The following is a 22667-nucleotide window of genomic DNA, read 5'->3' as shown; positions in this document are numbered from 1 at the left end:
GACACCTCCAGTTCTTGTGGTACATCCAATACACTGCTAGTGAAACCGAGTCCTGATAAATAAACCAGTTCTCTGTGGTGCTGGTCTCCAGCAGCAACTGCTTCAGGTAGCTACAAGACACCTCCAGTTCCTGTGGTACATCCGATACACTGCTAGTGAAACCGAGACCTATAGATAAACCAGTTCTTTGTGGTGCTGGTCTCCAGCAGCAACTGCTTCAGGTAGCTACAAGACACCTCCAGTTCCTGTGGTACATCTGATACACTGCTAGTGAAACCGAGACCTATAGATAAACCAGTTCTTTGTGGTGCTGGTCTCCAGCAGCAACTGCTCCAGGTAGCTACAAGACACCTCCAGTTCCTGTGGTACATCCGATACACTGCTAGTGAAACCGAGATATGATAGATAAACCAGTTCTCTGTGGTGCTGGTCTCCAGCAGCAACTGCTCCAGGTAGGTACAAGACACCTCCAGTTCCTGTGGTACAATCGATACACTGCTAGGGAAATCGAGACCTGATAGATAAACCGGTTCTCTGTGGTGCTGGTCTCCAGCAGCAACTGTTTCAGGTAGCTACAATACACCTCCAGTTCCTGTGGTACATCCGATACACTGCTAGTGAAACCGAGATATGATAGATAAACCAGTTCTCTGTGGTGCTGGTCTCCAGCAGCAACTGCTTCAGGTAGCTACAAGACACCTCCAGTTCTTGTGGTACATCCAATACACTGCTAGTGAAACCGAGTCCTGATAAATAAACCAGTTCTCTGTGGTGCTGGTCTCCAGCAGCAACTGCTTCAGGTAGCTACAAGACACCTCCAGTTCCTGTGGTACATCCGATACACTGCTAGTGAAACCGAGACCTATAGATAAACCAGTTCTTTGTGGTGCTGGTCTCCAGCAGCAACTGCTTCAGGTAGCTACAAGACACCTCCAGTTCCTGTGGTACATCCGATACACTGCTAGTGAAACCGAGACCTGATAGATAAACCAGTTCTCTGTGGTGCTGGTCTCCAGCAGCAACTGCTTCAGGTAGCTACAAGACACCTCCAGTTCCTGTGGTACATCCTATACACTGCTAGTGAAACCGAGACCTGATAGATAAACCAGTTTTCTGTGGTGCTGGTCTCCAGCAGCAACTGCTTCAGGTAGGTACAAGACACCTCCAGTTCCTGTGGTACAATCGATACACTGCTAGGGAAATCGAGACCTGATAGATAAACCGGTTCTCTGTGGTGCTGGTCTCCAGCAGCAACTGTTTCAGGTAGCTACAATACACCTCCAGTTCACATCATTCCCATAAATTTCACAGAGTTTCACAGGCGATAAATCTTAATTGGTTTATTGTGCTTAGCCAACAAAAACCGTATTACCGACCATCTTAACAACTTGTGGATTTTTCAATTGTGTCATTTTAAAACATTGTTAAAACTATTGTAAAACAACAAGGAGTGACAGTAACATCTTACTAGCATAGATGGATAGCTAGTGAACAGAGAAACGCTCTGACATCAAAATGGCTGATAGTCCTACCCTAGCGGCTACAGAGCAAAACTAATCTACTTTCTGGATAGCCTTCATACTCAAATAATCTAAAATAGAATATATTAACAATAACATAACATTTTGACATAATACAGTTGCCTAATAGATGATAAAAAATCCATAAACTTCCTACCAGAAGACAATCATCAAAACTCGGCCCATAAAAATCTCATCCTGACTTATTTTTAATAAGAATAGTAAAGACAGAGAGTAGTCATGTATTTATGAAACTTAAGTTGTTCAATATATTATTAGAATAAGCATGGTATATGCCTTAGGAGAAGTTTGAAATTGTTATACAAAAATTTTAAACACGTTCACAACAACGGTTTATTTCCGAACATTTTTATTTGCCATTGAATTTTTTAATAATGGGGAAAACCCTGTAATCACTTCTTTTACGAAAAAACTCTAAGTAATACGAGACATGTATGTAGGCTTCACAATTTTGCACAAAAAGATTATTTCAATACGTTTTTTCAATGTTTTTCCATGTACTCCAAGTGGTACCTAAAAAATTAAGCAATTGTGCGCCCAACGGAGTACACGATAGTCTAAGGAATTTATATAAACGCAGGATCACATTTAACATACCAACAAGACAAGCAAACAATAAAAATGTAATAATTAAATGCATAACAACGTGTAACCCATCGAGTGCACGACGTGCTTTACGAAAGCCCGGTGTGTACCCGATCGGGTACACGACGGAAGGTGTGAAAGATCATGTGTACCCAATGGGGTACACTTTGTTATGAATGTGTTCAAGAAAAGTTTTTGTATATGAATTTCTAGCCTGTACATCAGGACCTTAATTATTTAAATGATATATGTTAATTTATTTATGTTACTTAAACCTTTGCTTGTTATTTTATAGAATCCTTGTTGTTGATTTTGTTACATCGTTATTATTTGTTGTTTCTTGTTAATTGTTTATTTATTAATTGTATAGGTCCACAATTTTTGCACATAGTTACGTTAGGTGTTAGAAAACTAGGTTGCTCCACTGTACTTAGATCAGGTTTAAAACATCGTAGTGCACTCGATTGTGCACCTGATGAGACAATGAGAACACCTCTTGAATCTTTGATGTTAAAACGACGATGCACTAAAATGGACGAAGGTGAACTGGAGCTACTCAAATAAACTCACATTGAACCAATTGTCCTTTCTCATCATAGCCACATAACATGTAGAAAACTCGGTTGCTTCCTTCAAAATTATATACAACACAACTATTTAAAAACAAAAACTAACTATGATTACTTTTGGTAAAGAATGGCAAAAAAGGTCTTATATGATACTATAAACAGTGCCCAAGTTTAATATTGTTATAGTTGAAAGCAAATCTTGACAGAGTACAATTGGGACCATTAACCTCTTATTAACTTTACAGGTAAATTTTAAGAACACATAAAAGCCAATGCCTCTTGGCAATCAAATAAATTATCGAAAGGGATATATATTTTAATTTCAGCAAGACATAATAGATACTGGTATGCACATACCTGGCGCATGGGAAAGAGCTGTCGGCCAGTCAAATGTTCCAAGAGCTTCTCTATACTCGTAATGCTCTGGAAGATTGGAACAACCTGCTGGTACTTGATCCGTGATCCCTTGCTCACATGTCTCATATACACCTGCCACAATTTGACACATACTATAATCAAGTTATAGAGAAGTGTAAAACAAATTAGTTTCAACCCACTGGAGATCCATCGGACATTTAAACTATATGCCAAGGACGTAGCCAGCAAGGGGGTCAAGGGGTCCAGACGCCCCCATATTTTCAATTTTTTGAAACGAATATTATTTAAATAATTCAGTATTACTGACATACTACTAAAAGATTAACATTGAAACGGGTCAAGAACTTTTTAAGGAACAAAATCAGGAATCAGTGGTTGACTGCACTTGCCTTACTTTCTGTCCACTACAGAAAAACATCAATCATCTTGACCCCTCCCAAAATTTTTTCCTGGCTACGTTCTTGGAATGGACCACCTGGTGGGTGTTAAAAAGTGTAATAACACACTTCATTCAGATTAACCTCCACCATGCTAGGGGCGCAACCGACACCTTGGGAAGGTTTATCTCAACAGGCCTGGGTGTCGTCCTAATCCAGGAACCTTGCATCAATAAAGGAATCATCAGGGCCCTAACAACTCAAGTTGGTAACCCAGTATATATCGAACTATTGAAAACTCAAGAGCCTGTGTTTGGCTCTCTAAACAAACTTATGATTTTCGTATTACAGAACTATTAACTAGAGACTTGGTGGCAGTAGCAGTATAAGTTGACACTCAACAAGAGAAAAAGAGGTAATTGTTGCCTAGGTATAATTTCCTAATCCCTCATTAAATTGTCCACCAATTGAAAAAGAAAGGCTTCAGCAGTACTGTGGAGAAAGAGGTGTGGCTCTCATCCTCGGCTGTGACTGTAATATGCACCACACCAACTGGAGCAGCACCAACATAAATACTACATGTAAGGATATACTCCAGTTTATATTTTCTCATGATTTAGAACTGGCAAATAAGGTGTCAGAACCCATGTCTATTACAAAAGTAAGGTAAGAGGTGTTGTATCACCTTATCCAAAGGCCTAAACAATATCAACTTAGTTAGGTGGCATGTCTCACAGGATACCCACTATTGGACCAGTGTTTTGTTAGAATCGACCTAGAGGCGGGAGTATAGATGGACGTACCATATAGGGTTTCTAAATCTACTAACTGGAGGCTCTTGCAGAAGTTTTTGGGAATAGAACCTTATAAAAAAAAACAAGTTTGAACTGGAAAGGTCTCAACAACTGGCAAAAAATGCTATAATAAAGGCCTATGAGAAAAACTACTCCCTCAGAAACAATAGGCTAAAGAATGTATTTTGTTAGGCAAGTGAGGCTCTTTCTCTTTCTCCCTATAAATAAAAAAAACTTGTTTGAAATACAACAGTTAAATGTTTAAATTTGAATTAAGCTCTTGTAATCTATTCAAATTTAGATGTATCCCATGCTCTCAGGTGTGGTGTGCTCTACAATCCCTCCTCTCCCTCCCTCAAACCCAAGTTCTAGTTACACCACTGGTGTAGCATAAATCAAGATGGCCAAATAAATTGCAAGTATACCTATTAGTACAAAATTGTATAACCCATTTTACAAAAATATTTTGTTTTTAAATACAATACTGAAACATTAAAATACTGCAAATCCGATACACAAATAAACAAATCGGAAAGATTAAGGCTGCTTCTTTCATGTTATATTTCTGGGTTCTGTATACAACACACTAACTGACAAATATGGATGGTGTTATTGTTGATAGTCAGGCTTACCTGTAATGCCTGAGTGACACACTTGAGTGCCCCAACTATCTTGGCCTCCAGCTCTATTGTGTTGGCAGACCTGATCAGTTGTTTTGTGTCTTTCAACTGGAACATTCGAATGGCATCAACAATTTTTTTTAACCATTTGTCGGCATAAGATTGTTTTTACCCAAGAGTTTTCTAGTGTTAGCATTGATTAAGTGAATAGATAGAAAACTGTTACCAATCTCTGAATCTCATAAAGGTGGTTTCTGGCGAACATGGCGTCAAACTCGAGGCTTCGTTTGATGGTCCTGTCCACGTCCTCGTCTTCGAGCTGAGAGCACAGTCCAGGGTTGAGAAGCAGAGCTGTCATCCTGCCGACTGTGGATATCAGGTCCTCCAGCCGCTTCAACAGCCCAGGACTCAACTATTCAACACCCACATTTTAGTCTTAATAGTCAATTAGCACTGACTAGGTGGCATGAAGTTGGCGGAAGTCAAATATTACACAAGATAAAACTTAATCTTGAGATGTGCCTATTCTTCGGAATATTCCGGAACCAGAATGTTCCCGGAACAGTTCACTTCAACTCAACTTTCCATCCGAACACTTCACTAAACTTGCCAAGAAGTTCCGGATCTGTTAAGCGGAACGACTAGGCTGCTAAGTGATCTAGTTTATGGGTAATGGCAACATTTCAAATTGCAACCTGTCGCTCTGCTGGGTTTATTTAGAGGGACTTTTTGAGGTACTAACTGTAATTTGAGATTGATGGTGGTTATTAATCATTCAAAGTGTTTGTATTAAAGTAATGATGAAACAAACTAAGAACATTCACTAAATTTGAAAGATACTGGGGCTCTAATTAAATAAAACAGAGAGCAATGATAAAGCAGTTAATGGCGCTAGGACTTTAGCACCAGGCTACCTACTGAGGCATTTTGATGCAAAAGCCCAGGAGAGGGTTAAAGACTTATTTTTAAATGCCTCCTTACTGAAACTGTACAATGATTGACACTGTATTGAGACCCTTGGTAATACTATCAAAGACTTAATATAGAATTACACCTTTTTTTAAGGTTAGTTTCTGACAATGAACGAATTCTAAAGGAAACATGAATTTTCCTGACATTTACCATTGTTTAGTGATACAAAAATCAGTAACACTACGTTTCTAGATCTGTAATATGATCTCTTTCTGAAGTGGATAACTAACCTAAAACATAACAATCTATGTTAAATGAACAAATTACACCAGGTTGTTGTAACACAAATAAGTCAAGAATCACAACAAACAACACGATAAAAACAAAACACTAATAATTATTGAAACCAGACAAAGGAATACAGGTGCAATAGATCTGCACTGACTGACCAACCATTGACAACTGAATTAAATTTGTATTGGTACCTACCTGATAAGTATGAGAAGCAATAACATCCTCAGTTGTTGCCACTATTTCAGGAACAGAAACAGCTGCCTTAACAGTTCCACTGTCTTTTGATATTTCCTGAAATTAAATTTGTTTAAATAATAATGCCCAAAAATTTTATCACACTCTTAAGAATATTCTGACCTCCTCAATGTTTTAATAGATAAGGTTTTGGCCCTTTAGCCGAGGTTTCATTTCCGAGGAGGTCACAAAAATATTGGGTTAAGGATATAAAATCAGCGTATTCTTTTTTTGACCTTAAAAAAGAAAACAATAGAATATTTTGGATAAACAAACTTTTAAGCTGACATGCCATAACAAATTCGAAATAACCACAAAAAGTGCATCAATAAAGGTGTATTTTATAGCTACAATGAAATACAAATCAATTTACGAGCTCATAGAGATAAATCTTGAAGTTAAACATCATCCCACCTCTTCGCCACTTTGAGATTGTCCGCGGTCACTGGACGAAGATGTTGGAGTTGATTCTGGGAGCCCACACTCCACGCAAGTGTTCGACCTTCCGGTTGCACTGCAAACTTGCCATGAACTTGCATCCCTCGGCTCCTGTCTTAATTGGACAAAGTATTTCCACTCCTCTTCATCTCTCTTTCTCTGCTTTGCTCTTCGGACACGCTTTATAACTGCCTCAAGCTCTGGTTTCGAGATGTACTGGTAAAAATTACCTCTTTAAAACCTTCACTCACAATAACTGTTATAAATATCTTGTTTGAAACCATTTTAAACTAGGACAAACAAATACAGAATTGATTCAACAATAACGGTAATTTTAATTATTGAGGAAGAAGATTGCACTGAATAATTTATTGAAAGCAACTGTTTAATGAATTAGTATGGTGAGTTCTGCATTATATTGCATGTGTTGAACCAATGTTGGAAGTTAAAGACCAGTTCTGAAAGGTCTGAGTTTCTTATATATAGGAAATGGTAAATACAAAATAATTGAATCGTAAAAAGTAAGGGCTGTGTGGTGTAAAGGTAGCACATTCACCCGGCAAGTGAGAGATCCGGGTTCGAGTCTCGGTGGAGCAAGTACTTTTTGTGATTCAATGTTTATTGAAATTATATATATATATATATATATATATATATATATATATATATATATATATATATAAAACAAAAGGAGAGGTCTGTCCCCTTTTAAACCTTATTCTGCCTATCCTCATGGGCCACTGGCCTGTGCAAGGATATTATCAAAACAGAACAAAGGAGGTAGTCGGTACGGTACAAGTTCAATAGTACTGATAAAAAGTGCAACAGTTACAGACAGTATTTGAACCTCTCATCTCATCTCTTACTCAGATACAAAGTCCGACATCTTAGACTGCTCGCCCATCGGCTAATTTATTTTTTAATACAGTATGTAAAAGTTTCAGTCTTTTTAATTTTAAATTCAATAACAGGTATTTTATAAAAGGATTTCTATTGTCTCTCTAACATTAGATGAAAAATAAATCAAACGCAATTATTTCATGAACATTATAATTTGTCTTTTAGACATTTCATTTTTAACAGATCCACTTTAAGTGTAAGAGATCAAGAGTTTTCACAAATAATTATCCCTGTACATGTAAATATACAATAATTTGTTTTAAATTAAGTATTCTGATGAAGATCTTTCTGAGTATTTTATTAATTTGATCATTTCGATTCAAAATTGTGTTAAATAATCAAAGGTCTTCATTTTTGTTCTGTTGATGTATTACTATGAATTAGTTTAGGAACGGTTATGGAGTTAATGATACTGGTCCTTCTGCAGGTAAATAATAACTTGAGTTCTCTTTTATTACGTTTTAGTACTTTATAGTACACCAAATGAGCTATGTTATCATTTTACGAACTTACATTAGTCACGTTAATTCTTCTATATCAATTGCATTACAAAGAATTGATTTATTGTAATTGTACTTATTAATATTCCAGCAGATGCCCTTTTTGTGAACGCAAAATAACAGTGAACTGAGTATAGAGCCCTTTGAAACTCCTCTGTTAACAAGTTTTCACTGACTCCACACACTGATAATGACCATACAGGTACGATTCAACACATCTGAAATGTTGATTGGAGAAAATTGCTATATTTTGTTTCAAGAGATGAATACATTGGAACACACAATCAAAGGATTTGAGACATCAAAAACAGTGTAAATTGTTCCTTGTACTTTACCAAATAGTCAAACGAAGCTATATTTATGTCTAACATTAGCACATTAATATTTTTTAAGATAATTGCAAAGAGTTAATATCTGATGTGACTCAAAATCATATTAATAAATATTAATAAATGTGACTTCTAAGTACAGTATCTACTGTAATGAAGGTGCGCTGTGCTGTAGTATTAAATGCAAACTACTCTTATGTTGGTTTGATTTTCATTGGTATCTAACCAGATCATCCCTTAAATCTCAAAACCATTTAATATGATCGAAAGAACTGGTTCCTAACTAACCTAAACCAAACAAAACATAATATACCAGGCCTCTTAAGTTAGCAATGACTAAGCATATGGATTAACTAATTAACATTTCTCCACATTAATGGTTTAATGTTGCACCTATAACTTGACAGTCACAAGAACATTTTTTTCATTGCAGCTGCATGTTTTTCTCATTTGAAGTAAACAAGATTAATATAGAAGATTAGAAACATAGTTTTGATGTGGCACAATATATCTTTAGAATAACAGCAAAAGGAATGTTTCTTGCTCAATTTTCCCCTTCATTGTATCTCAGTTTTCATAAATTTTTTGGAGATCAGAATGTTAATTGCAGTTTGTATTCAGTCGGTACAGATTAGACTTTTGTAACACTAAGTTTTCAAATGATCCGATAAGTAGAATGTAAACAAATTGGAATAAAAGAGAGAATAATTGTCATCAAGCATTTGAACCACACTGACGATGTAACAGTAAACCACAGAGACCGATATGAATTGAAACACTTATTTTCTTTAAAATTATGAAAATTTGTCTTTACAGATGCTTTTTATATACAATTCTAACTACTCTATGTATAGTGGATATTTACCAAGTATCGTAGTAAGTGGCCAAGATGTAAGCCTAAACCTTTTTAACTGAGGCAACTGGTTTATTTCCTGGAGAATCAAGACGAATTTGCATGTGTATGTGGACCTTAACCAATCTTACAAATACAGACTTTATAACTAATTAAGATACAGATCTAACCGGTTTTGTAACAACTGAATCTACAATCTTAAAATTGTATTCTTTAAAAATCTATTCCTTAATAGTTAAACCTAGGTCCACAACCTGTATGAAATGCAATGTTGTGAAAGACACTCAAATAAATACAATATTTTTGTGTTTCACTCTTTATTTTTGCAGAATCTTCTTTAATTATGCTATAGCCTCCTGAGACCCAGGGATTTTTGTTGTTTTTTCTAATTAACTCCTAAGTGACTAATACTAGGCCATTAACTACAACTCAGTTGAGTCCTGAGCGTAAACTGATGTATACTTAAACAAATTCCTGAGTGCCTAGTATTAGTCACTTAACTTCAAAATTCTCTCCATGGCTTGCTGGTTATCAGACTGCCCAATAGGAGGTAGCACTGTACAGGTTAGAATGTTCCTTGTTGATGTAGTTCCTCAACTCACCGCTAGGGTGCGTCAGTGTGACACAGCATTGAAACAAACAAGATGGCAACACCACCCAGAAAATCATCCTCTACAAATCAACGATGTAAGTAGATAAAACCATTGTTTTACTTTATAAGTTATATTTATATGTCATAAACACATCACAAGGTTATTATGTAGTGTATTAAATGCAACAATAATCAGTTTCTTTATAGGACAAATTGTTGTGCAATCTAAGTGACTAATATTAGGCACACAGGGCTAAAGACCAAAAGGCAGTATTTTACTAATACCTAATACTAGTAACTTCGGTCTTTATTATGTTGAATTTCAGTATAAACTTTTTTACAGTGACACCAAGAAAAATCAATGCTTGTCTGTTTGGGACTGATGATTCTGAGATCGAGGATTTCAATGATGAAGAAAATGAAGATAATGTCCTCAGTGCCAGCACAAGAGAGCAATCTTTATTTCAAGCGAATTGGAGTGACAATACTGACAGCGACCCTGACTATCATCCCTCAACTAGTGACAGCGATAACGAACCCACAACATCAACAGCAGTAAAGGTAACTTGATCATCAAATTTCTTTATCCTAACCTAACCTAATGTAATCTAACTTGTACAAACAAAATACATGTAATTACTATGGTTACACATTCTACTTAAAATTCTGTTGAAAATTATTAATGAAATACTTTAACTGAGTACATGATTTATTTTATTTTATTGATTGTTTTCAGAAAAATCAACTAGCCAAAAGGAAGAAAAATACTAAACTGCAACCACCAATCAAGAGAACAAAGAACATACCTACTGCCGAACCATGGAGAAAAGGCATTTTTTCTCCTGATCCTGTGACTCTTCACGAACCTTCGTATATACCACTGGACTGTACGAATTGGAGTAATGAGAAGTTTGTTGAACTATATTATGATGATGATATTCTTTTACAATTTGTGGAGAAAAGCAACCAGACTTATGTACTTAAGACAGGTAAAAGTTTGAACTTATCTTTGAGAGAATTCAAAGTTTGGTTGGGAGTAAATTTTGTAATGTCATCCCTACAGTTGCCCCAAATACGTATGTATTGGGACAAGGAATGGAGAGTTGCTGTAGTTGCTGATCATATGTCTAGGGACAGGTTTTTTCAAATAAGAAATTCACTAAAAATTGTCTTTGATGATGACATTAATGAAGAGCAAAGGAAAGCCGATAGGCTATGGAAAATAAGACCACTGATTGACCGTGTTTTGTTAGGATGCTTAAAACAAACCAGAAATCAACACATCTGTATAGATGAGATGATGATACCCTTCAGTGGCACAAGTGACTTAAAACAGTACATTCCCAACAAGCCCAACCCCTTAGGAATTAAGGTATTTGTTTTGGCTAATCCTACTGGGATTATATGTGACTTTGTGGTTTACCAGAATCAGACCACCTTTACTCAAGATATTGCTGGAAGCTTTTGGCAATGTGAGTCTGCCGTTCTTTATCTAATTCGGTCTTTAGTTCCTGGTCATGTCATTTACATCGACAGATATTTTAATACTGTACGATTAGCTGAAGAACTTCTTAATCGTGGAATTAGATGCTCAGGGACTTTTAGGAAGGATAGGCTTCCCCAGGATAATGATCTTCCTGACGACAAGATTTTTAAGAAAAGCCAAAGTAGGGGTTCAGCCACTGTCAGTGTTCGCGCCGATGGTGCGATAGCATTAACAAAGTGGCTGGATAACAAATCCGTAACTATGATCTCAACTAATGAGTCCGTTGAGCCCATGTGTGAGGTTAAAAGGTGGTCAAAGGCTGAGAAGAGGTATATTCAAGTGTCCCAACCAAGTGTAGGGACTTATCTTATTGCCCTTCGAGATCTAGAACTAAAAAATGGACAGTTAGATGTTTATTGCACTTTTTTGATGTAGCCCTAGGAAATGCATGGCTTCAGATGAGGGAGATTAAGAAATCGTCAGGAGTATCTCCCAAGGACATTGTTCAATTCAGGCATTTCAAGTTGGAATTAGGTAAATCCATGATTGAGAAGAATAGTGTTCGTCTGGATGTTGATGAAAATGGGGATGAAGATCAAGGACACCAAGAAGAAGGATTTTTGGATCGTAGGAAGAGTGCGGGCCCATGTTTAGAGAAAAGACTGCAAGGCGCCACCCACTTACCGGAGGTGACAAAGAAAATCCAAAAGAGGTGTGCTCTTCCAAAGTGTTTAAAAAAATCTACTGTTTTTTGTACACAGTGCAAAGTTTATCTTTGCCTTGTAGATGGAAGGAACTGTTTTGCTAAATACCACACAAAGTAATTTGAGGGTCATGATTTAAAAATCCTAATTAACTTAGTATTTTTAATTAACTCAAAAATCAACAGAAACCATGGAAGTCTGATTACGATAGCTCAGTGCAGTATTTTTAATTCTTTTGTACTCATGTTAATTGACACTCAATAAAATATATGGTTTAACTGGATGTACTATGTTTTTATACCATTTCTACCCATTTCAGTCCGAAGTGCCTATTATTAGGACAATCAAAAAGGGCAAAGGGCAATAAGGCACAACAAAATTTTTTAAATATTTTTTTGGCTCTTTTCATTTGTTTATAGACAAGTTATTATCATGTCATATGATATTTTAAAGAAAAAAATTCTCGGGACTCAAGGCCAATTTTTTAGAGTGCCTAATAAAAGGCACTTCGGTCATAGTTGCTAAATCTTATTGAAATCCTCAGGTCTCAAGTACTATCAAGACAAGTGCCTAGTATTAGCCACTCTGGACTCAGGAGGATAGAGTGGTTAAAAGTTTGGTTTTTAGCCCTATTTGTGTTGATATATTTTTGACTGTCAACGACACATCTGTAGTGTTAATTCTGTTATTTCTGTTGATCAAACATGCCCCAGCATAATAACTTCTCACAATAAACTCCGTCAACACATCAACGTGATTTAGGCACCACTGGACTGTGTAAAAATTTAACTAATGAAATTTATATGCAAATTTAACATAGCCTACATTCATGTACAATTATTAAAACTCTTATTCCTAAACTCTTACTTATACATCTGTTTTCATGCACCTAAGTGCAGTACTGGTTGCTTGGTTAGCATCATTAGTACAATCGCATTTACGTACAATACACTTGATTATTCCTGAAAGTAGATGGAACTTTAAATAATTATATTTATATTACTATTTACTCTATTTTTTGTGATTTCTGTATAAGATTGGTGTTTGCTGTTGAAATAAATAAATAAATTGGCAATCTCACATTTCAAGTTTTCTCACAAAACCTTTATTTCGCAAGTATGCCCACCCCCTATTTTTTTTATTAAAAAAATAATTATATATTATAAAGGATTGAAACAATTTTGTATCACCTGTTTCAACCCTTTAACTTATAAGCTTGTGTTTGACTGCCTAAAATTCGTATTTGGAATCTGCCAAAAACAACAAAATGCAATTTTATTTTTTCAGGAGCGAAATATTTTACCCGAATTACAACAAACCATGTTAAATTTTTGCTGTGGTGGTGTTAATACGTTAAGTACCGCAGTGTGTAATAATTTATTGTAAATCTATAGCAAAGTTACTGTCAGGACAAAAAGGGACTTTTCATGACCTGTTCTGTGCCTGCATTTTCGTTATAATCGTACTAGTACATGTTCTAGTCCTCCACACACCTTGTCATATGTCTTAGGGTTTTTGAGCCCCCCTAAAATAAGTTGGGTGGTTAAAATGTTTGGTTACTGTTCTTAAAAATAGACATTACAACACACGTTTTAGAAAATCTTCAAAAAATCTGACAACTTTGATTAAAGTCAATGATATTCCTCTAGGGGAGAGAGTGGGTAGGGTACGATAAGCGGACCCAGTTTTTTATATCGAAGAATGTAACCATCGATACCTAATATTCGCATCTCAAATCCTAGACTATAAATCGATGTAAAAGTAGCTATAATCCTCAATAACAATCATATATTTTAAATTAAAATATGAATTTAATATTTACAGTAGTCAAACAAATTATTATAATCAAAATTAGGAAAACTGAAGACGACCATATTTGCTCCTCTCACAGTTACAGTTGTTTCTTTCCCACAAATTTCATATCATAGGTTTTTCAGTACGAGTCCAACATGTTGAAGCCACGAAAAACATGTCTTGTCATCTTTAAAAGCAATGTCGTGTAGTTTTCTAAAATTGACTGTTATTTTTAATAATCAAATATTACTTATATAAAATTGAAATATTACATTAAGCGTATTATTTGAAAGTGTTTACATTATTTAATTAATCGTTAAAAATAATTAATCAGTATCGATTGATTATATTGATGGTTATGATTAAGTAATATCGTTTACCAATTTCGATATAAAAAACCGGGTCCGCTTATTGTACCCTACCCAAGTTAACTATCTTTTGTATTTAAAAGAAGGGTAAATCTTAAGATCAGCGACTACCGCTTCGATCGCCGCAATCTTTTGCATACTAACACAGGTTAACGTAATTTCACAGAAAAAAATAGTCCCGATTGTCGCCGTAGCCGTTTACTCCCCCCCCCCAAAAAATTTGATAAAAATAAAATTATAAAAAAACCTGAATGACAGTGCATTAATTCATTTTTTGGTGTTATTAGTTCGTAGGGCAGTAGTCCAGGTACTACTTCTAGTATAAGCTCGTCTTATCTTATCAGTGATAAATGCGCGCCGCTTATCTTTTGCCTGTAATGAAACCTGCGTTAGTTCTGTCTGAGTTTTGTGTGTGTAAGCAGTCATGGCATGATCTGGACTTGGACTTTGCAAGCTCGAGTTAATTTTTTTTCTAAAAGAGCAAGCATCGCGTGATCTGAGTTTTGAATAGACAAGCTAGGGTCTTTTTAGCGTGTGACAAGAATCATTGCACGCCATGTCAATAACTTCACTAATTATTCCTTGTCCATGTGGGTTTGTTTGTTTACGTCTGGCGGTCAATCGAAGCCGTTCTATAGGTCACGTGATCCGCCCGGCCAATTGGAAACTTTCCTGTTTGTCACATGACTACTTTCAACTCATCAAAACGACCATGGTCGCCCATTGTTTTTAGTTTGATAGTCGAAAGTCTTGTTATTTATGTTTAGTATTGCCAACATTGTACTGCTGAAAAACTGGTTATTATATGTTAGCAATAATCGGGACTATTTTTTCGGTGAAATTACGTTAACCTGTGTTAGTATGCAAAAAATTACGGTGATTGGAGCGGTAGTCGCTGATCTTAATATTTACCAAAAGAAGTTACTTATAGAGCAAATTGTTTAGAATATAAAAATATGTGTACAGTTACAGAGTTGGTGCAGATGATTTAGTTATTGTTCAAATTAATTACCATTGGTTGATTATATCGTTGGTTATAATAATTAAACATAGTTTGATAATTTTGGTATAAAAAACCGGGTCTGCTTATCATAATCTACCCGGGTACCTAAGATATTTACCTGAAATTAGCATATGTTATCTGGTTCTTACATTGAACTCACCTTAAACTTATAATTCGAAGTACCGTTATCTTCAAGAGTTGATGAATTATTATGTCTGAATTTATTACTAGATGTCGAGTCCAGATTTGTTACTAAATTTTGTGATTTTGATATAGAACTTTTAATTTGACTTATTTTACACCCTGCATCACTTACACCCTGCATTAAAATTTAACGAATAAAAAATTTGCCTTTTACTGACAAGTATTCACCAATCCAACTTGAATAAATGTCTATTAGACTTATATCGCAAAGAAAATGTTTCCTTACGAAATTGTTGATTATAAATTGTCTTGAATTTGTTTGTTTACTTACTGTACTCTAGTTTCGTCTGATTTTATCTTTTTTTCTTCTCCAGTTGTTAGCTCTATGCTAATAGGCTTCAGGAAATCCCATGCCGCCTCAACGTACTATTTGATTCTTGACGTAGGAGTCTTGTAGGGATCTAAGATAACTTCTCGTAAAGGTCTATCAGGCTTCCTTGGATGAAAGACCTTATGCAGGTTACATTTATATTAGCAGTCTGCATTATTTTTTGTTTTGAATAAATTTCTTAATTGAGCTCAAAAATTCAAGTGATTCTTTAAAAATATCCAAACCATTTGATTGAAGAATTTTAGCTAAGTTTTGAAAATTCATCCCGTACTTATTCTTAATTAATTTTAAACCTTTGCTTCTAGCATGGTTTTATATGCAGGTCACGTAAAAATTAGCTTCCAAAGTTTTTTCCAAGATTCTTTGGCGTGACCAAATCTTAATCTTAGAATGTTCATTATTTCCCATCTTTTTATTTTAATATTTTTAACCATGTATATTTTGGCATCGTTTCAACAATCTCTTTATACCATTGGGCTTTATTTACTTCTAGGTACATTTTGAGAAGTATAGTTGTTTTTTGTATGCTTTGAAATCGTCTATGGTTATATGCTAACTGAGGGTACAAAAACATTATAATGCGACAAGTATTGAGAATATACTAAATTATTAGCCGCATCATGGGTTTTACATGTTACTAACAGATTTTTTCCTGAATTCTCTATGTGTTCAATGTCTTCATAATGATTCTTGATTATTCTACCTATTGTAAATGGGGTTAATTTACTTTTTCTTTGACTTGTATGATAATTTCAAAAGTTAATTGATTATAAAATTTGTAGTATCTCTTGATAAATGCCTTTTAAAGTTTGGTAAGATAATATTATCCTGATGCTCAAAAATGCTGCTAGCATCTATATCCCTTTTCCGTTTGTTTTCATTGTTTTCCAAAGTAGAACTATCCATGTAATAATGATCGGGTAAAATAAAAGTACAATAATAGCGTGGGCAACTCTCTGCACCTCCATATTCTCCGTCTCGGCGGAGCTCAGAGCCAGACCCTCTGACATGTCGGATCAGGCCCAGTATACGGAAGAAAAAAATCAGAAGTACAATAATAATCTACAGTAATACAAATTATAGGGGAAACTACAGCAAAGAGCACTAGTAGTAGTTACTTCACCAAAGTTCGAGTGGGAAAATCACTCGCCACTATTACCTAACCTCTCATTAAACGTCCAACTGAAAACAAGGCAAAATCCAAATAAACTCACAGTTTATCTCTCATTAACCGTTTGATTGTGAACTTAAAAGTTATAGTAGTGAATCACAATAATTAATACGAAAAACTTAACTAAGTTATCAAGATTAATTCAATTGACATGTGAAGTAAACGTGACAACAAATGGTTACATCGAAAGAGTTTGTTGAAATTTAAGGAATTTTATCTTATTCTTTTGTACTGTCTGACTTCATGCATTTGATTTATTTGAACTTCGATGTTAAAATATCACTTTTTTCTCATTCTGTTTAGTAAGTTTAGTTCCCACTAATCCAAGCTAGTTACTATATTAACATAAGGAGTCTAACTCGAGTATGGACAATAAAGTACGATAGATTATGTATATAATAATACAACGCCCATCTTTGGCCTAAGAAAATCTTAGATTCAATAATGAACATTACATATAAAGTTCATTTAAAGTAGAAGGCCAAAGAGTTTATCGAAAGAATCTAATTTTACTGTGAGACTTGAATTCGGACCTCGACATTTTCAAGCAATAATATGTTTCAATCAAGTTATATATTTTAATAAGGTGTTGACAAAATAAAGCTAGCACATTTTCGAATGGGTGAAACCGATTATCGCCTTACAATAACATTGAATCAATAAAGTAAATTTAAAATACATTCATAAATTACCCGATATAGGACAAAAAGCTATGTCCACTCTAGTAATCCCAATGTTTTCGGATTGTAACCGTTAAGGGTCATCGCCAGGGAGAAATTGTCTTTAATCCAATGCAGACGTATGATAGGCGGGTCTTGGGGACTAAAGCCGAGGCTGGCTTTACGTTTCCGTTGTCAGGCCTGCAGTAATGTATGGAGCTGTTGTCTGGTGGCCAAAAACGGAGGCCAAGATGGTGGTAGCTTGTCTGGCGGGCATCTAAAGGATGGCTTGCCTTGCTATCACTGGGGCTTTTCCTAGTGCGCAGAGTCTAGCTCTAGACTGTTGTCTCAACCTCGCCCCCTGGACATTGTTGTTCGGGCTATGGCCAGGAGGAGTGCCTACTGTCTTCAGCAAGCGGGACTCTGGTAGGGCTGCAACAGTGGTCACTGAGAGTTAGCATCCTGATTCAGGAGGATGTTATGCACAGGATCTCTGTTGAGATGCTACAAAAGTTTTCATTTGACAAACCCTTTAGGATTGTGAAACCTCCTAGGGACGACTGGTCGGAGAGAAGGAAACCTCTTCCACCAGCGGAACTTGAATGGTTTACGGACGGCTCTAAAGCAAAAAGCGGCACATGCGCTGGAATTGTGGAGGTACGACCATGCAGGGAGCTGGTGGTCCATATGGGTCCGTATCCTACAGTTCTTCAGGCGGAGGTCGCAGCCATTTTGGAATGTGCTCGTGAGAATTTTCGTCTGCGATATAGGAACAATATTTTTACGGATAGTCAGGGAGCACTGATGGCGCTGGACCCTTGTGTGATAAAGTTCAAACTTGTCTGGTATTGCTATCGAGTAGTTTCTTCCCTTGCCAGAATCAACAATGTGACTGTTTGTTGGGTTCCTGGTCATAAGGGGATCCCTGAGAATGAAAGAGCTGATGCCCTGGCCAACCGGGGCTCAGCGTCAAGGATGATAGGCCCTCAACCGTTATGCGGTGTTCCAAGGTGTGAATCCTTTGGGACTTTCTCGAAATGGGTTCGCACTGAACATGAGAGAAGGTGTAGGTTGCATCCGGGCAGTAGAATGAGCATAATGGTACTACAGTGGCCTTCCTTCAGAGTGGCGTCGGACCTTCTCTCACTAAATAGATCAATGTCTTCTCGGGTTATAGGTCTGATCACGGGACATGGTCACCTGAGGAAGCATCTTCACAGAGTCGGCATCTTTCAGAAGGATCTGATCTGTAGAATGTGTGATGAGCATGATGAAGCTGCCGGGCACTTGCACTTTGATTGCCCTGCAATAGCAAGGGAGCGGTATGCCATCTTTGGTAGTTTGGACAAGGGTGGTGAATTTCCCCAGGAGGATCTGATAGGTTGTTTTCGGCGGTTTGTGGAATTGCTGAAATCTTAGACTGTTAGGCCTCATGGTGTGCTTCCGGCGATGCGCAAAAGGCTCTTGAGGCTTGAGTGCATAGCAGTATGCCACTCCATAAAATAATAAGAAGAAGAATCATTATAGGTTTATGAACCCGTATTTTGAGGGATGGTGCTCCCAATTAATTAAACCAACATTATTTCATAATTTTTATTTTTTTGGCACATTGTTGAGTGGGCCCACAATACCGTTTTTTTTTAGATAACAATTAGTTATGAAGTTTCTATGAATTATATGGTTGAACCAAAGCACTTCACAGTAAGTTTTACGAACTACTCATCGACATAAAACATCTATATCGTGTTCAATCAAACTACGGAACAACCAAAATGTGCTCCACAAGGTAGTGTTTGAATGTCAATCCTTGCTTTATTAGCAATGAATGTTGATGCTTTGTCGACTACCTGCTGTTCACGTCATTCAAAGTTAAGACTTAACACACAAATACTCGTATACTTATACTTAAACTTGTGTAAGTTGAAAGCTGGAACTTAAAAGTAAGTATGAACATGACAATGTAACTTTAGTTGGTTTAAATCAAAGTGTATGTCTTAACTATTACTCCTCCCGTCTTGAAGATGGATTAATTTTAACATTTATTCGTAGAATCACTGTAACTTCGTGTTTGTAAAATTCTCTCAGTTCTTACGTTAATGTTATGTGATTCCCAGTATGAAATAATTAAAGTCAAATTTCTGTTCAATTGAGGTTTTATTTAGATACATATCAATTGTACCTTGTAGTTACTGTATTTAACACGGTTTATATTTCTCATAAACGACAAGAATCTGATCCTTGTCCTTGTTACATGTAAATGTACGAGAAAGGTATACGTGTCCATTAGCGGAAGCTAATCACAAAGTATAGTGTACAATTGTGGAACTAGTCCTTGTCACTCATTAGTCAAGCTTTAGACCATAATAATGTGCCTTTGAAAAAAAAGTTTAACGCAATGTAATGGCGTCTTGATCTGTGATGAAAAACTAAAGTGATATCCGACCAATTGATATGTTTGTGAACTTAACTAAATTTCGTCCAGATATTCCGTTATGTTGTTGGAATTTAATTAATTTTGTATAGGTATGTACTTAAGACACTCCTGTTCATGTGAGTTCTTGTGCTTGGTTTACTGTATTTAACTTTATCTGAATTAATTCCAACAGTAGGACTAAACTGTAATTCTTATTGTGTAGTGTAGTCTGTAACGACAGTAAATAGGCTAGTGACCTACTATATTTGATAAAGGCTGCGGACTTATTTCGCCGGTACTCAAATTACTTAATGATGTTAATTTCTGTATAGTATAGATACCTCTTCAAACCGCCTAGCCTACATTGACATTTTATTCAGTAACCTAGTCCTAAGCTAGTATTATAACATTTATATTACTGCTAATACATAAGTGATACATTACATAGGCTAGCCCAGAGGGTATCAGTGAGGATGGCTGGAGCTTCAGAAAAATATTTAAAATTATTAATGTATTCTGTTCCTCCAGAACAAAATTAAATATGGTTATTATGGAGTACAAATAACATGGTTTTAAGGGGAATATTCATAAGTAATATATTTTTTAATATTTTTTTCAATTTGTGTGCTTTGTCTAGATATTTGTGTACTTCAATGTTATCTGCGACCACGTCTGATAGTGTATCTCTTATCTGAGCGCTCCAGGGCTGAGGTACAGTGCTTCATTAGCTATCATGTACTGAAACCCAGATTGACTGCATGTGCTTTATTACATAATTATCAATAAATTTATATTATTTTAATCCAACAAGTATGTTTATCTGAGTATTTCATCGGCACGTGCAAAGTTTGCGTTTTTACCGATCGAAATGGAAGTAACGGCCGGAGCCTCAAAATATGTTTCGTGTTATTAACTTATTGGCTTCTGAACAAAACAATATAAGGTTTCACAAGGTGGAAATGAGAAATAACGAAGTTGTAGAACATTACTTTTCACGTGCGTAGCAATATTTCCGTGTAGTACATCCACGTTGGGCGTTTATGACCTTGATTCAACCTCGTGATGACGTCATCGGATGCGCCACCATCTTTGGAATCGTAAATTAAAAACAATAGGTACTGAAAGTACTGAGTAGAATTTTGATCGAAATACTGCCCCACGCTAATGTGAACGAAAGAAAAACATCCCTCGAGATAGTACCTATCTTTAAAAAATCTTAAATTTCTGAGGGGCTGGTCAGAAATTTAAATTGAAAAGTAATGCAAAGAAATTTATGTAAAGTGCAAAAAACTTAATAAATCAGGTAAAAACCCAATAATAATATATAAATGGACAGTAATAGAGAACACTTAACATTAAAAGAAAATAATCTTGTTTCGGTCAAAATGAAACTCCTAACATGCCCAAGAAAATAAACACATACAATTCGCAATGGTTCGTTGATCTAGTGGATGGTTGATCCATGATTGAGCAGTCACTCGATCCGAACTACAGTACACAATATCTTGAGAAGCACTGGACCACAGCTCCGGAGCGCTGAGGTAACAGACACGCTATCAGTCCCGGTCACAGATAACTTTGAGCCGACTTACTTTTTCCCTGGATCACTACTCACATGAACAGTTTGTTGGGTCGGGAGTTATTTCCTGACGTTCTCAAACACGGTTACGTAGAGCCTTTACCAAAAGACAAGGATACTCATAGCCATCTTACCAGTTCTAGCCAAAATGCTTAACCCATTGCGGATCACTGACGAGCTGGGCTCGTCACGCAGCGGCCGGGCCTAACGGCACGGTGACGAGCTCAGGTCGCATAAGCGGTTTTCCTTTTAAATTTCCCTCCGAATAGTTCTGTTAATGTCTGATAGATCGGGCGATCGTCTTCACTTGTCTACTAAGAGTGTTTAACAACGGTCTACGTTTAGAATTTTCAAAAGTTTTATAAATATCCTACAGATCGCAGTTGTATGTCGAAGTTGAAAAATCATTCATATGAGTTTACTCTCTGCTTTTTAGCGCTTCTGATTGGGTGTTTTCCTCAGTTGTTATTATAATACTTTTGAGGTTAATGATACAACTAAACGACGCAGACGTACATGTTGGTGGGTTTAGTGTAGACAATGGCCGGGATGTTGCAATCGATTCGCCCGAGCCGCTTTATTTAGACTATGCATCAGACATCATCCCTGCCACGCCGTAACCTTGCTCGCGTGTTATCGTTCCTACATCACGGATAACCCAGCATGCCCATGTTCCATCTGAACGAATACCTTTGCAGCTGAATTTTCTAGTATACAATAGCGAGAGATACGATGTGGCGCACCATTGCTGTTCGTGCGGCCGCTGACCGTGAATTAATTCGCGCCCGCTTGTGCCCGCACGCCAAAACAATACGATCCGCAATGGGTTAACCCTCTAAGTGGCAAGCGCCATCGCTTCACATTTAAGGCTGTTGCTCCGCAACCGTCCATTATTTTTAGGCCTAGTTTGAACTATCGTATTCTCCATGAAATTTCCTATACATATCATATAGTATAGTGTGTATTCATGTTACTAATGTTTGCTGGCTAAAATGAATCCAACGGTTTTCGTTTGACCTGGCGGCAGACGAGACAACAG

The 22667-nt window shown here is 36.4% G+C and overlaps 3 protein-coding genes across 16 annotated transcripts in view; 2 read left to right on the top strand and 1 right to left on the bottom strand.

Moving 5' to 3' along the window:
• Positions 1 to 15783, bottom strand: part of LOC124367943 — a 37288-nt gene extending 21505 nt beyond the window's left edge. For 6 of the 11 annotated variants that reach the window (XM_046825162.1, XM_046825163.1, XM_046825166.1 and 3 more), the window contains exons 1-6: positions 15432 to 15782; positions 6719 to 6958; positions 6266 to 6361; positions 5091 to 5276; positions 4877 to 4972; positions 3053 to 3184 (exon numbers count right to left, since the gene is read on the bottom strand). In XM_046825162.1, coding sequence (XP_046681118.1) covers positions 3053 to 3184; positions 4877 to 4972; positions 5091 to 5276; positions 6266 to 6361; positions 6719 to 6958; positions 15432 to 15596 — 915 coding nt within the window. In that variant the 5' untranslated portion in view covers positions 15597 to 15782. Of the gene's footprint in view, positions 1 to 3052; positions 3185 to 4876; positions 4973 to 5090; positions 5277 to 6265; positions 6362 to 6718; positions 6959 to 15431 lie in introns of all 11 variants that reach the window. The other 5 variants (XM_046825164.1, XM_046825165.1, XM_046825169.1 and 2 more) reach the window with 3 other exon arrangements.
• On the top strand, positions 7418 to 12389 carry LOC124367944 (piggyBac transposable element-derived protein 3-like). Its single transcript, XM_046825174.1, has 3 exons — positions 7418 to 10011; positions 10260 to 10477; positions 10653 to 12389. The coding sequence occupies exons 1-3, from the start codon at positions 9969 to 9971 to the stop codon at positions 11835 to 11837; spliced, it is 1446 nt and encodes a 481-aa protein (XP_046681130.1). The 5' UTR covers positions 7418 to 9968; the 3' UTR covers positions 11838 to 12389.
• Positions 15784 to 20008: 4225 nt separating the features above from the next.
• Positions 20009 to 22667, top strand: part of LOC124367942 (serine/arginine repetitive matrix protein 2-like) — a 95619-nt gene continuing 92960 nt past the window's right edge. For 3 of the 4 annotated variants that reach the window (XM_046825159.1, XM_046825156.1, XM_046825158.1), the window contains exon 1: positions 20009 to 20159. The gene's annotated coding sequence lies outside the window, so the exon portion shown is untranslated. Of the gene's footprint in view, positions 20187 to 22667 lie in introns of all 4 variants that reach the window. The other variant, XM_046825157.1, reaches the window with a different exon arrangement.

The sequence above is a fragment of the Homalodisca vitripennis genome, chromosome 8, assembly GCF_021130785.1.
Source record: "Homalodisca vitripennis isolate AUS2020 chromosome 8, UT_GWSS_2.1, whole genome shotgun sequence".
NCBI lineage: Eukaryota > Metazoa > Arthropoda > Insecta > Hemiptera > Cicadellidae > Homalodisca > Homalodisca vitripennis.
This window is presented reverse-complemented; position numbering and strand designations above follow the sequence as displayed.